The 14020-nt window shown below is 36.4% G+C and overlaps 1 protein-coding gene and 1 pseudogene across 1 annotated transcript; both read left to right on the top strand.

Annotated features, from left to right (window-relative positions):
- The first annotated feature begins 7200 nt into the window (after window positions 1–7200).
- Window positions 7201–7636, top strand: LOC120214698 (coiled-coil-helix-coiled-coil-helix domain-containing protein 10, mitochondrial-like). The gene has a single exon (XM_039212523.1). It carries the CDS (start codon window positions 7205–7207, stop codon window positions 7634–7636), a length of 432 nt encoding a protein of 143 aa, XP_039068454.1. The 5' UTR covers window positions 7201–7204.
- Window positions 7637–9413: 1777 nt separating this feature from the next.
- On the top strand, window positions 9414–13873 carry LOC120214740 (annotated as a pseudogene).
- The last annotated feature ends 147 nt before the right edge of the window (window positions 13874–14020 follow it).

The following is a 14020-nucleotide window of genomic DNA, read 5'->3' as shown; positions in this document are numbered from 1 at the left end:
ATATTTATTCGATTAAAGTAAAAATGAGTATCTACTTTTCTAAACATATGGAAATTATGATTAACACATGGGCGGCTTTGTATGTGCAATTATTGCCATTAGTGATTTAGTGGTCCAATGTTATTGATTGATAGCATTGGTGGTAATTATACACAAATAAAATTGTTTATTTAACGTACAGTATTTAATTATATGTCTACATCAATTCCTCATAATGCAAGTTGTAGTCACCCTCTTATATGCATGAAGTTCTCGTTGCTCTATTTAGTGAACACTTGGTGTGAATGGATAAGTATAAAACTGTAATTACTCTGATAAAAATCTCTCTTAATAAGCATATTAAAATTTATAAACATAAAACACTGAAAGAAATTAACAAGAATATGAATAACATTTAATTCTTATCTTTTATTTTAAAAACAACTTTTAAACCCCTATTTAATCACATTCAAAACTCTACCTTATCTCATCATTTTCTAAATAGTAAAGTCCACTTCATCAGAAACACCAAATTCTTGTGGACCGACCCTGCTTCTCTGTTCTACTCTCTCTCTCTCTCTCTCTTTGTTTATTTATTCTTAAGGAGCCGAAATTATTTTGACAGTAAAACGACACCTGTCAAAATTGGCGTTGTCGCCAGGGACTTCGGCTAAAGTAACTGATAAAGTTGTTTCTTTTTTATTTATGACCATAAGTAATCCAGGTAATTTGGTAGAATTTGATCCAGAAATCGAAGCTCGATCCAGATGAATTCACGCAAAAACGCTTCGAGAAAAAAGAAGGAAATGACAACATGAACAACTGGAGCATTCAGATCCATAATTAAATACAGTCTTTTGATACAAACAAAGAACCGATAACCGAAGATACACTAGGTGCAGAGAACACGCCATAACCAATGGCAGATCAGACGATTCGACAGTTAGCTGCGGCACCTACCGTACAACAGCCTCTCTGCATCACTTTTCCTCAAGGTACAACTCTGTTTACTCTGAAAATGAGCCTTATTCATTTTCTTCCTATATTCCATGGGCTTCCCAATGAAATTCCACACAAACATCTCACAGAGTTTCATATGGTCTGTTCAAGCATGAAACCTCAGGGAGTATCTGAATACCAAATAAAACTACGGGCTTTCCCTTTTTCTTTATCCGGTGCTAAAGAATGACTATTTTATTTACCTCTTAATTCTATAAATACTCGGACTAATTTAACTAGAACTTTTCTTGATATGTTTTTCCCAGCAGCAAAAGCAAGTGAATTAAGGAGAAGCATTTTGGGAATAAGACAGAAAGATGGAGAATCACTTTACGATTACTGGGAGTGTAAAAAACTTTGTGCAAGTTGTCCACAACACGGGTTATCCGAGCAAACACTCCTCTAATATTTCTATGAATGGCTGCTTCCAAATGAGATGAAAACTATAGACGCTGCTAGTGGAGGAGCTTTTGTGAACAAAACACTAGCAGCAGCAAGGGAATTAATTTCGACGATGGCTGCCAACTCTCAATAGTTTGGCACTTCAAGTGAACCCAGCCGACGAGTTCATAAGATAAGTACTATTTCCTTAGAAAACAAAATTGATAAATTAACAAGTGTAGTTAATTCTTTGGTTGCAGGAAAAATTGGATCAACAAAAGTATGCGGAATATGCACAATGTCAGGTCATCCGACAGACTGTTGTCCAATGCTTCAGGAGGAAGTTGGCGCAGAAGCAAATGTTGTAGGGAACTTTCCGGGACCTCTCAGAGACCCTATAACCCATACTCCAATACTTATAATCTGGGATAGAGAGACCATCCAAATCTGAGTTATGGGCAAAATACAAGGCAGAATCAAGCCTATCAGCAAAGGGCCTCACAAACGTTTCAACCACAAAGTCCTCTTTAGAATATATTGTTGAGGGTTTGGCCTTGTCCCGAGAAAAAATTCAAAATCAAACCGAGGCCCATCTACAAGAATTGGATAAACAATTGAGCCAACTGGTTCAAACCGTGGGAAGATTAGAATCACAAGGAAAGTTACCTTCTCAAACGGAGTCAAATCCAAGAGAAAATGTTAGTGTCATCACTCTCCGAAGTGGTACCATTGTCAAACAACCAGTCCCAAAGGATGTTGATGCAAATCCAAAAAGGAGTAAAGAAAAATCGAAATCCCAAGTAGAAGAACAAGCAGTTGGCGCAAACCCTCCTAAGGAAAAGAGGATTGACGCAAATCCCCAGAGAAAGAAGGAAAAAGTTTCAAAGCCTAATCCGACACCATCTCCCTATGAAACTACGCCACCTTTTCCTTTCAGGTTAGTAAAAAGAGAAAACAAGCTAAAGAGAAGGAAATTCCGGAGGTGTTCCGAAAAGTTGAAATCAGCATACCCTTCCTTGACGTAATCCGAAAAATAACAAGGTATGCTAGATTTCTTAAAGACCTCCGTACCACAAAAATAAGGCTTACCGGAATAGAAATATATTATTGTCACTCCCATAACAAGGTATGTTTTATTGGATGATTGATATTTGAGGAATATATTATTGTGTATTGTTAATAAAATAGATAATAATATTTTTTATAAAATTTTATAATTAAATTTATTGTCAATTAAGTATTATAATCTAATTTACTCATGATGTGTAACATTATATATAATTCTATCAAATATTTATTCGATTAAAGTAAAAATGAGTATCTACTTTTCTAAAAAGATGGAAATCATGATTAACATATGGGCGCCTAATTGCTGATTCACCTAATGTGTATGCTAAAAGACGAGTTTTTACTTGCATAATATAATCCCTAATTATGTATTTTTTTTTATTTTAAAAATGACTATACATGTAGTTTATACCCTCTAGTAAAATTAAAAACGATGGGAATCGTCATGATTGACATATGGGCTCCTTTATCTTTTATGCATGTAAGTTTTATTCAATTGGGGTAAAAAAATATTAGCTTTTAGTTTCTTTGTGATAAATAAGTTGATGAAGCCACGTGCAGATTAATAAAGTAGTTGTTGTATGTGCAATTATTGTCATTAGTGATTTAGTGGTCCAATGGGATGGTTATTGATTGATAGCATTGGCAACAACAAATAGGTAATTATACACAAATAAAATTGTTTTATTTAACGTACAGTAATTAATTATATGTCTACATCAATTCCTCATAAACAAGTTGTAGTCACCCTCTTATATGCATGAAGTTCCCGTTAGTGATCACTTAGTGTGAAAACTCTAATTACTTTGAAAAAAATCTCTCTTAATAAGCATATTAAAATTTATAAACATAAAACACATAAAGAAATTAAGAAAAATATGAATAACATATGTGTAAAAGATATAATTTGATTTGATTATGTTTTGTCTACTTTTACGTTTAAAAAAAATTATTATAAATTTAAAGATTGTGAAGAGTACAAAAACGTAATATATCATGTGTCTCAAAACTCTCTCTCTCTCTCTCTCTCTATATATATATATATATATGTATGTGTATAATAAAATACTTTTTTAATATCCATGTAAAACTCATATTTACAATATAAACCCTCAAAATTACATCTCTAAAATTTCTCCTATAATTCTAAAGATTATGACATATTCTTTATTTATAGAGAAAATAAATTTGGTCACCAAAAATCTCTACCCCGTAAGAATTCATAACTAAATAAACTCAATCTCAAGTAATCTTTATCCATTATAAATAAAATAAAATTCAATTTAATTACCAATTATAATTCGATTTAATTTGTAACAATCTCCCGTATGACATAAATAACGTATGGATATTGGTCTTTATGTCTTCAATTACTTCAATTCTCACGTAAGTAAAATATCTATTGAAACAACATTGACAAGTCTTCAACAATTTCAACTCTTACGTAATATGTGTTGAAACATGTTGATCCATTGTGAACTGTCCCTCTACAAGCAGGAATATTACAACTAATATACGTAGTTTTATGCAACATATACACCTATTGGAACATGCATTATATCTTTGTTAAGCAGTATATTAATAAAGTCAAACCAATCGTATGAACTTTTAGTGAAAGTAAATTAAAATTTTAATTAATTAATATATCAAATATAAAATAATTATATTAAAATCTAAATTTATAATCACTCTTATTATGTGCATTGCTTGGACCACATTTATCTACTTTATTTGAAAGGAAATCAACAATAGATTGGACCGCATTTATCTACTTTATCGTGCATTGTTTGGACCACATCTACATTTTGTATAAATTTTAAATAAAAAATAAATATTATTATTATTTATCAACATATGAAATTAATAGATTTATATATTTATATTTTATTATTTTACTTTATTTATTAAATAATTTGTTTATAATATGCCATTATTTTTGTATTGTAGTGCATCATTGAGATATCGACCCACCGGCTTTATATATATATATATATATATATAGAATATGTATATATTCTATATAAATATTTTATAATATACTTATTTTATTTTATTTATTTATTTATTATTTTTTATTTTGGTTTAGGTCCAAGTTCAACAAAGAGTCTATTTGCGTCCAAAATGAGGCCCAGCCGGGTAATACTAGCCTGATCCAGTAAGCAAACCCTGAGGTCCAAGCCAGCAAGCAAATCCAGTGGGTTAGGGTTTTACACTTAACAAAGGGTGTTGCATAGTTCACAGTCGATAGATCGAGGACAGATCAACGACCCAGATTGAAGATAGTTAAGGTTTCAATCCTAGTACTCGAGCCACACATGAGTAGTAGCCGTTGGATCTGGTCAAAACGATCCAACGGCAGATCGAGAAACCCGACAGAAACCCACCGGCTAAACAACGGTCACGCACCAACGAAACGATCGAAGCCGAGAAAAGCGTCGATAATCGACCATGCAAAGGAGCCCCGACTAAATCGGGATTGCATCATCCCGTTTAGCCGGTCAATAACAATAAACTTGAGCAAATCAGGGACGAGGGGATCAACCCCGCCAAAGCCAGAAACAGCCCCATCGGAGGGCTATATAAATACCACGTCGGACACAGCAACAGGGAGAAGGCAGAGCAAGCCAAGAAATCCAAGCAAAATAGAGAAACCATAGAAAAACAGTAACCACAACAAAGAAAAGCAAAGCAGTAGCACCGGAGAAACCAAACATCAAAATAACCAAAGAAAGCAAAGCATTAAAAAGCTCAAAATCGTTCGGCATACTACCGAAAAAAAAACAAAAAAATCAAGCGTGAAGTCTCGGTTCTGCTAAGCGGAGGAAAGCACGGTTGCGAGGAGACCAAAGGGCGTCGAAAACCAAAGGAGCTCACTGGAAAGGTAAAACCCAAAAGTTATTTGTTAAATCTATGCCGTTTGGGGACTTTATAGGGAATTCGGGGTTTGATTTCGGTGTTGATTTGTCGAAGGGAAATTTTTAGAGTAGTTTGGATTTTTCCGGCTACCGGGGGCCGTGGCCGGAGTGTGGTCCGGGCGGTTATGTTTTGTCGAGAGGTGGTCGGTTTTAGACCGACCAAGGGAAGTCGAGAGAGTCTCATATGAGGGGGAAGGAGAGTGTTTTAGGGAATGGTTGAAATGTGAGGATTTTTTGGGTTTTGGTCACCTATTGTAATTTTGCCCCTAAATTTTGAATTTTTTCGATTTAATCTCTGTTTAAAGTTCTTATATTTTATAAATTAACCCCTCCTAACTATATATTATTTCTTGCAGCTTTCAAATAATATCAATTTGGTCCTTAATTTTAAACTCTTTGTGGTGTAACCCTTTTAATTTGAATGTTATTTTTTTCTTTTAATTAAACTTTTATTTAATTTAATTTAATTTTTATTTTTTTATTCTAACCCTCATGATACCTTTTTTAGTTAACTTCAGTTTTGAAACCCTTTTTTATAGAGGCAATATTTTTATCGATCAGAGGTAAGTAATTCGAATCGAATCTTTAAATTTTAATTTTAATTTTCACAATTAAGACAACCGATAAATTAAAATGATACCAAAAGGACAGTTCAAGGGTGCTAATCATTCCTTGATTGTAACCGACTCCCGAATCCGGCATATTTCTGATAAAACGCAGATCAGATAAGATGATAAATTAAGGTGTCCGATCGACCTAAATATTTTTTCAAAATGATTGGTGGTGGCTCTAACGTGTTTTATTTAAGTCGAAGCCCAATTCCGGACTCACCCGAAGGACGGTTGCGACTTGCTACAAATGGATATTAGATTTATGGTGGATATCATATTAGGGGATATGGGTTACAAAGGATTAAAGCTTAGATGAATAATCGTGATAATATCACTGTTGGTCGGTATAATATCAACTGAGCCAGTTGATTATGCAGGGCACTTTTGGAAACTGGAGATGTAGTGTAATAGATGTCTTGTTGTATAATGTTTATTTAGGGCCTGGCCATCTCATACAATTAAGAGCTGTTAGCATAATGAGTTAGTACTCTTATGTGGCTCGAGCTCTAGTGCATGCTGTTTAGTGATTCTAGAAGTTTGCTAGCAATTAAGGCTGCTAATGTTTAGTTGAGGTTGTTAATGTGTAGTTACAAAGTCTGTTAAGACTATAACAACTATGGAGAGCTGTATATAAATAGCAGAGGAGTTGTAAACCATGTATTGCATTCATTCTCTATTCAATATACAAGTATTATGTGTTTCTTGACTAGTTATTCAACATGGTATCAATCGCCATAAGTCCTGGAGAGATCGTTTCTGCTGCAAGAAGTTTCTGTGTTCATGGTTGTTGCTGATTCACAGTCGCTGCATGGAGTTCGTCCTCCTCCTTCTCGGTTGCCGCTAGCTTCCGTTTCCACCGCCAAAGCTTCTGACGCATTACCCCTTCCTTTGTATTTAACGAATGCGGAGGACGAGGAAGAGGAAAATGAAGTCTTGCTTTGTAAAGAAGATGCACGTACAGTACCTTGCCTCCAAGCTCTTGATGGCTCGCATCCTTCACTACCTTCTTATTCACCGAATGTAACTGCTCAGAAACTGTTTGATGAAAAGCCTGTTAGAGTTACAACCGAGGAAGATGCCCGTAAACCTTGCGACCAAGCTATTGATTGCTCGTTTCCTTCATTGCCACCTCGGGTACCGGTTGCAACTACCCGGACACTGTTAGATGAAAAGCCTGCGATATTTGTTTTCTCTTGTTTATCGTTCAAGCCTTTAACAAGTCAAATTCCTATAATTTGCAATCTCCAAACGATGCCTGGTCGAAGCTCAGGAGGAAGGTCAGTCCCACGTCCTACTGCTTGTGCGCCAGCGAACAATGCTCCTTTAAAGCCTGCTAGTTCTGCCCCTCCCCCGACACCTGTGCAAAAGGGAAATGGATTTGGGGCTGCAATCGTAGATGGTATTGGATGGGGTGTTGGAACTGCTATGGCTCACAGGGTAGCTGATGCCATTGTTGGCCCTCGTGTCATCAAACACGAGACTGTTGCTTCATTAGAACCAGTTGCCTCTGCTGCTCCCGCACCAAACACGAACAATCTTGTGAACTCGGATGCTTGTGGCGGTCAATCCAAAGCTCTAAGTGATAGTCTGACCAACTATGGAAGTGACATTATCAAATGCCAGTTCTACAAGGACATGCTGAAAGAATGTTGCAGGAGCTCCGGTGTTGCGTTGGATGCTTGATGATGGCAAAGCTCGATTATCTCATATCAAGATCGTTGTAATTTAGATGTTACTAGGCGTGATTTTTTAGTGATATATAGCTGTTACTATTATGGAACATGGGCTTTGTTAGCTCAAACAGGAGTTTGTATGGATTCTACAAAGAATTCTAGGTGGACAACTTTAACTCTTGATTAGGGAAAAAAGGTATGTCAAGGAACCTTGTAAAAGAGGATAAAGAAGAAAGAAATGAAGGTGATTCAAGAAGAACGAAAGGAAGCGTCGGCACTTTCGATTCAAAGTGAACGAAAGGAATCATCGACACTTTCGATTCAAGAAGAACGAAAGGAAGCATCGGCACTTTCGATTCAAAGTGAACGGAAGGAAGCATTGCACTTTCGATTCAATTGTTCATCTTTTCATCAAGAAGGTTGAATGTCAAAAATTAGTTGTAATTTGTTTTTAGAGCTTGCTATAATAGTGTGTTCAATGTTAGAAGAATAGAAGAAGTAGAGGGAAATGCTAGCATAATGAGTTAGTACTCTTATGTGGCTAGAGCTCTAGTGCATGTTGTTTAGTGATTCTAGAAGTTTGCTAGCAATTAAGGCTGTTAATGTTTAGTTGAGGTTGTTAATGTGTAGTTACAAAGTCTGTTAAGACTATAACAACTATGGAGAGCTGTATATAAATAGCAGAGGAGTTGTAAACCATGTATTGCATTCATTCTCTATTCAATATACAAGTATTCTGTGTTTCTTCACTAGTTATTCAACAAGAACCGAGTTGCATGGAAGGGAATTTGGGACATCTTTGCTCTTCTATTTTTGAGTTGATGTCCGTGTTTCAAGGTTGTCTAGAAATCGTTGCTCAGAAAGTTTTGAACACAGAATGCTACTGTATTCTTGAAATGATAATAAATCATGTTATATATTTTGACAAGTTCATGTACTCGTATCCAACTTACGGTTGATTGTATTTTTTTATCTGCAAGATATACTTTCGCCATTGGAAGAATCTTTGGAAACACGGTGCTACCCTCTACTTCCTTATCGGCAAGGTTTTCCAGTTCCCCGAGAAGACGAGAAACTGGTTTCAACTATACAGAAGAGAACATCAGAGCACTACCTGCTACTGCTGGAAACGTCCATGCTGCAGTTGAGAGACTTGTCGGGCAGTAATGCCTCACAAAATCTCCATGCTTCTAAATTCGACCAACAACTCTCGTGTAAGATTAGTTGATTTGGCCCGGTAACCAACTACAGATTACAGATACAGTTGCGCATGTTTAATGAGCAAGTAAACGCAGTGACGATGGTGATGATGATATAGCCGACAACTTGTTGATATTGCTTATGCCTACTCGGAATTGCGTCATTCAATCTGTCGCCCAATCACTTGCTTATGTACATATAGGATTATTGTTTTCTTGTTACAACAACATAAATATGGTTACTCCTTTCATGCGTTAATCTACTTTAAGACCGGACCAAAACAAAGTGGGAAAAACTAAATTCCACTCTCATAATATCCGACACATATATGAATCTAGTTGAACATGAATACTTATATAAAGAATGGTAAAGTTTAGGGGAAATATAAATATTCAAAAGATTAGGGTGCCAAAATAAATATTCCCTTGGAAACTAAAAATTAAAAGGTCTAAACGGTAAATAAAACTACTTCGTTAAAGGCGAAGTTCCCTTGCTCCTGATACCGATCTTTCGCTCTTATTTTTCTTTACTTCTGCAAGTCTTAAATGAGATAAGTTAAATGTATTTTCTGCCTTTGTTTTGATTCAATATTTTATTCTTATTTTTATTTTTCTGCGGTTCATTTTCCTTAATCCTTACCTTTTAATTTTTTTAGGTAATATTGAGTGTTTTGAATATGATCAACTTTGATACCTTGCATGAATATTTCGATTTTTTCTGCTGATTTCTGCATTCTGATTCAATGGGTATCGTTCCTTGAATGCATTTTTCAGAACCCATGTCCCGAAAAGCTGATTAATTTGTGTTAAATTAAGCACCATTGACACTGGGCCTTTGTATTTTATGCAATTTATCATGTCTTTGCATTTTTAGTTTTTATTTCCTTCTGTTAATTTTTTTTTAAATTGGTATGACCTTTAATTCTGACGTTTGTTGAGCTAAATGTTCTTTGTTTGATTTCTAGTGAAATTAACCTAATTTATTATATCTTGTGATACCAAATTTGTATCTTGTTTCCACGAAAGAGTAAATTAAACTTAAAATGCATGGAGAGTGTATGTATCTGGTCATATTGCATTCCCTATTTCTTAGTGTACCTAGATATTTTTCAATGAATTTCGCAGAATGTTATGGAGCTTATTGGAAATCTGTAGTTTGATTGTTTAGAATTGAACTATATGTGTGCGCGCGCGTGGCCGTGTGTGTGTTGATTCCAAACATGAGGATTATTTGTAAATGTAAATGTTTAAAAGTAATGTTATTCTCAAATGATATGAGTTTCACTTTTTAAAACATTAATTTCGTTTTAGTTTACGACCCTAGCAATAACTTATCCACTTTTGGTGGTTGCTAATGATCAGATAAAACTATTTCAAATTTGAGAAGGGTGAGGGGGTGGTATCTTGATATTGTTAGCATGCCTTTTGTTCCAAACATTTACCTTTCATTATCTTCCCAGACGGAAACAATATGTGTATTCTGCAAAGAAAATTTTATGGGTTTTATTAGCACTAATCTGGGAGGAAACACAACCAGAGGCCTACACTTTATGGGACGTAGGTCGTTTTCCTTGATCCTTAGTATTGAATTGCCATGATATTCGTCCATAACTACAAACCGGAAGAGATCCCAGAACTGTTGACTATTCACTTCCCTTGAGACATTTTCTGCCTAAGGTCAAACTCCTTGCATGAAAACTCTATAGCTAGTGAAAATCATCAATAAATTTTGTTATTTTGTAATGTTTTAAATGGCTATTGTGTATTATTGCTATCTTACACTTTCCCAAACATGAAGAGAAGGTTCAAGAGGTAAATGCTGTATTTGATAAACAAGTTTCAGTCTCTTTAGAATTCGGTTCTTAGGATTTTCTTATTTTCCAATTTAGAACATTGTTGGTCATATGTGGTAGTCGTATTACCACCTATTTGTTTGTGAATTAATGGCTGACAAATATATGTGTCTCTTGTAGCTAGTATTTATGCCATTTTTGCTTGGCTTTCATGAATCCGATAAAATTTCCTTTGTGATCTACTATTGGGTAATGGTTACAGATTTAGGGTGCTTAGTTTCATTTAATTGTTATTTTCGGTTTAAGCCAAAGGCTAATGTTAATATATTTAGTAGTCTGGGTTCTTGCTGGTCAATTATGGAAAGCAGTCTGCATTAGATTCCACGAAAAAGCTATATTTGGTCATTCGGGTTGGAAAATTATATCTCCAACAATCTCTTGTTCCTTCTTTAGTTTAAGAACTTCCTCATTCGTTTTAATTTGGTTTATGTTATCATGACCTTGGTCTTCTTGTTACCAGAATAAAAAATCACCAGCTGGGTCAACAAACTATATTATCCAAAATCAGTGAATACGACTGTGGAATCCTGAAAATAATTCAGCCACATGCGATAAACAACCTCCAGTTGGTGCAAAGAAGACGCCATTGAGAGATCTGCAGAACGAACATAGAACTGTGCCTTACTCTACGGGAAGCTCTTCGATTTCTAAAGACAGAGGACCAGCTACTGATCCTACTAAGGTTTCTGGAGACCATCTCCCGAATGCCCTGTTAGTCCTTCGCACTGCCAATCACCAAGCACTAGTTCTATAAACGGGCATCTTGTCTATGTCCGTAGAATATCCGAAGCTGAATTAGGGAAGAACTGTGCTTTCAACTCTAGCGGCATGAATAATTGCCAACGGCCTAGGCATGCTAATCAAGAGGGAATTAACCAACAAATCCCGAAATAAAGGAGCCTAAAGGTTCTTGTTTTCAGGCATTTGCACCACTCTCGATGGCATCTTCGACAAGTTCGTCATGCAAACCTTCCATGCCTTACCTCCCGGAAAGCCTGCTACTGGATTAGCACCTTTAGAATCCAATCAGCATACAGTCGTTTCTGCTGCCTCTGGATTGGATAGTCCAAAGGGAACTATAAAGCTTCACTCTGAAGAATGGTATTATCAATTGCAGATGCTATTGAAAAACCTGGACCAGTCCGATTTAGAGGATTACGCTCAGAGTATGTCTATTTGCTTAGTGAATCATTCTTACCAATATAGACTCTGATCTTAAAACTCTTGCAATACTTATAAAGTTGTTTGGTGTTGTGTTGTCAGTGCTTCGATCGCTTTCTGCAGTTAAACTAAGTAAAGAGGCTGTTGAACTCGAAAAAAGATCAATTCAGCTCTCACTGGAGGAAGGTAATTTATCCGTGTGTTGTGTGTATCTATATGCATGTATAGATTTACCATGTTTATAAATAATAACAAACCATCATCGGAGTGCTGGTAATTTATCCGGAAAATGGTTTAAGGCATGAAATTAGTGGCGTTAAATATTTCGTTTTATGGTTCAGCAGGAATTTAACTCTTAACATTTTTTCCTTCCCCGTTGTCACAGCGAAAGAGTTGCAGCGTTCTTCCGTTTTAAATGTCCTGGGAAAAACTATGAAGGTGGCTAAAGCACAACCCTCCAATCAACCGGACCAATCATACAAATAAAAGGCGATCTCCAAGGTTTCGAGTGTTGTAAGTTGTAATAGAAAGCCGTCGCACAAACGTGCAGATCTTGTTCAGATTTTCCTTCCTCCCTAGTTTCTCTGCATTCGCAGGCTAATGCGATAATTCACTGTAGTTTTTAAACTTGCAATTACATGTTTTTTCCTGGGCAAAAGCTTAAGGATCGTATCGACTTCGAAACTGTATTTCACATATGGTGTGAAATGATCCTTTGAGTTGCTGCTACTAACCCTTGTCTGTTTTTTCTCTTTGATATATTATTTTGAAGAACAAATATATTGAAATATATATATATATATATATATATATATATATATATATTAGTGATATTATTTATAAATGCACTGAAGCATAATACAGGGTAATTGGCTAAGGCCTAGGTAACCACCCCCATGTTTCCAACATCTAACTGAAAAAAACCGCCCAATTTCAAAAACTAACCTGTCCCTCTTAATCTTCTAGTAACTGCTGACACGACATTTCATACAAAAGCAACACTTCCACCACGTCTTACTTTCTTTTTTTTCTCTTTCAATTCTTCATTGTTTCTTCTGGCTTCGTCCCTTCTGCTTTTGTCTCGAGAATGAACGAAAACATTGGTTCCGATGATGCGGGGTTTCGATTCCCCCCTTCTACTACCCCACGTACCATCCTGGACTTGCCTTCTTGGTCGGGTAGTGCAGTGAAATATGATCCGGATCACCGGAAGAAACGGACCAAATTGATGAAGATCGACACCGGTCAATTTCCGACCTGTTCCACTCCCGTTTCCAGGCCTAAATATATCAAAAAACCCGACCCTGCTGCACCGAAGATCACTCCGCCGTGTAGCGAGTGTGGGAAGAAATTCTGGTCATGGAAAGCACTTTTTGGACACATGCGGTGTCACCCCGAGCGACAATGGCGTGGAATCAACCCCCCTCCAAATTATCGTCGTCTGGTTTCCCCCATCAAGCAGACCAATAACTCTGAGGCCTTGATGACTGAGGAGGATCATGTTATTGCAGTGTCCTTGTTGATGTTGGCTAACGGTACCATTGCCGCTAGTTATCAACCCGGGGTTCAAGAAACCGACGCTTTTGGATCAAACCCTGCCAACTTCCGGTTCAAATGCTCGAGTTGCAAGAAGGTTTTTGGATCCCACCAAGCGTTGGGTGGCCACAGGGCGAGCCACAAGAATGTAAAAGGTTGTTTCGCGATAACGAGAAGCGACGGCTACGAGGTCGAAGATCACAGCATAGACGACTGCAGATTAGAGAGAGAAAATGTGGAAGAAAACGAGAATAAGTTGATGATGTTTCTGGGCCACAAGTGCAGCATTTGTTTGAGGGTTTTCTCTAGTGGTCAAGCCTTGGTGGGCACAAAAGGTGCCACTGGGAGAAAGCCGATGAGCTGCCTTTGAACCGAGGGCCGAACCTTTGCAGCAGTTTGGACCTGAACTTGCCTGCTGCTGGACATGTTGACAATGATTCATCTTCTTCCTCATATTATTCTCCAGCCATAGCTTTGGATTTGAGTTTAAGTCTATGAATATTTGGAAATTCTTTTATCGGCCATCTCTGCTCTTAAATGGATTTGTGTAATGTAGGATTAGAATTATTCTGTATAGTGAGTGATATAGTTGATAATGTATTCCTGTTGGTCCAAATGAATTGTTGAATAATAGTTTCAGTTTTA

This window comes from Hibiscus syriacus, unplaced genomic scaffold, assembly GCF_006381635.1.
Source record: "Hibiscus syriacus cultivar Baekdansim isolate YM2019G1 unplaced genomic scaffold, ASM638163v2 tig00110105_pilon, whole genome shotgun sequence".
Taxonomy (NCBI): domain Eukaryota; kingdom Viridiplantae; phylum Streptophyta; class Magnoliopsida; order Malvales; family Malvaceae; genus Hibiscus; species Hibiscus syriacus.
Note: the sequence above shows the minus strand (reverse complement) of the source record. Positions and strands in the feature narration are given on the sequence as shown.

Excerpts from the sequence above, each read along its gene's own strand:
- LOC120214698 (XM_039212523.1), top strand. The coding sequence starts at position 7,205 with ATGCCTGGTCGAAGCTCAGGAGGAAGGTCAGTCCCACGTCCTACTGCT.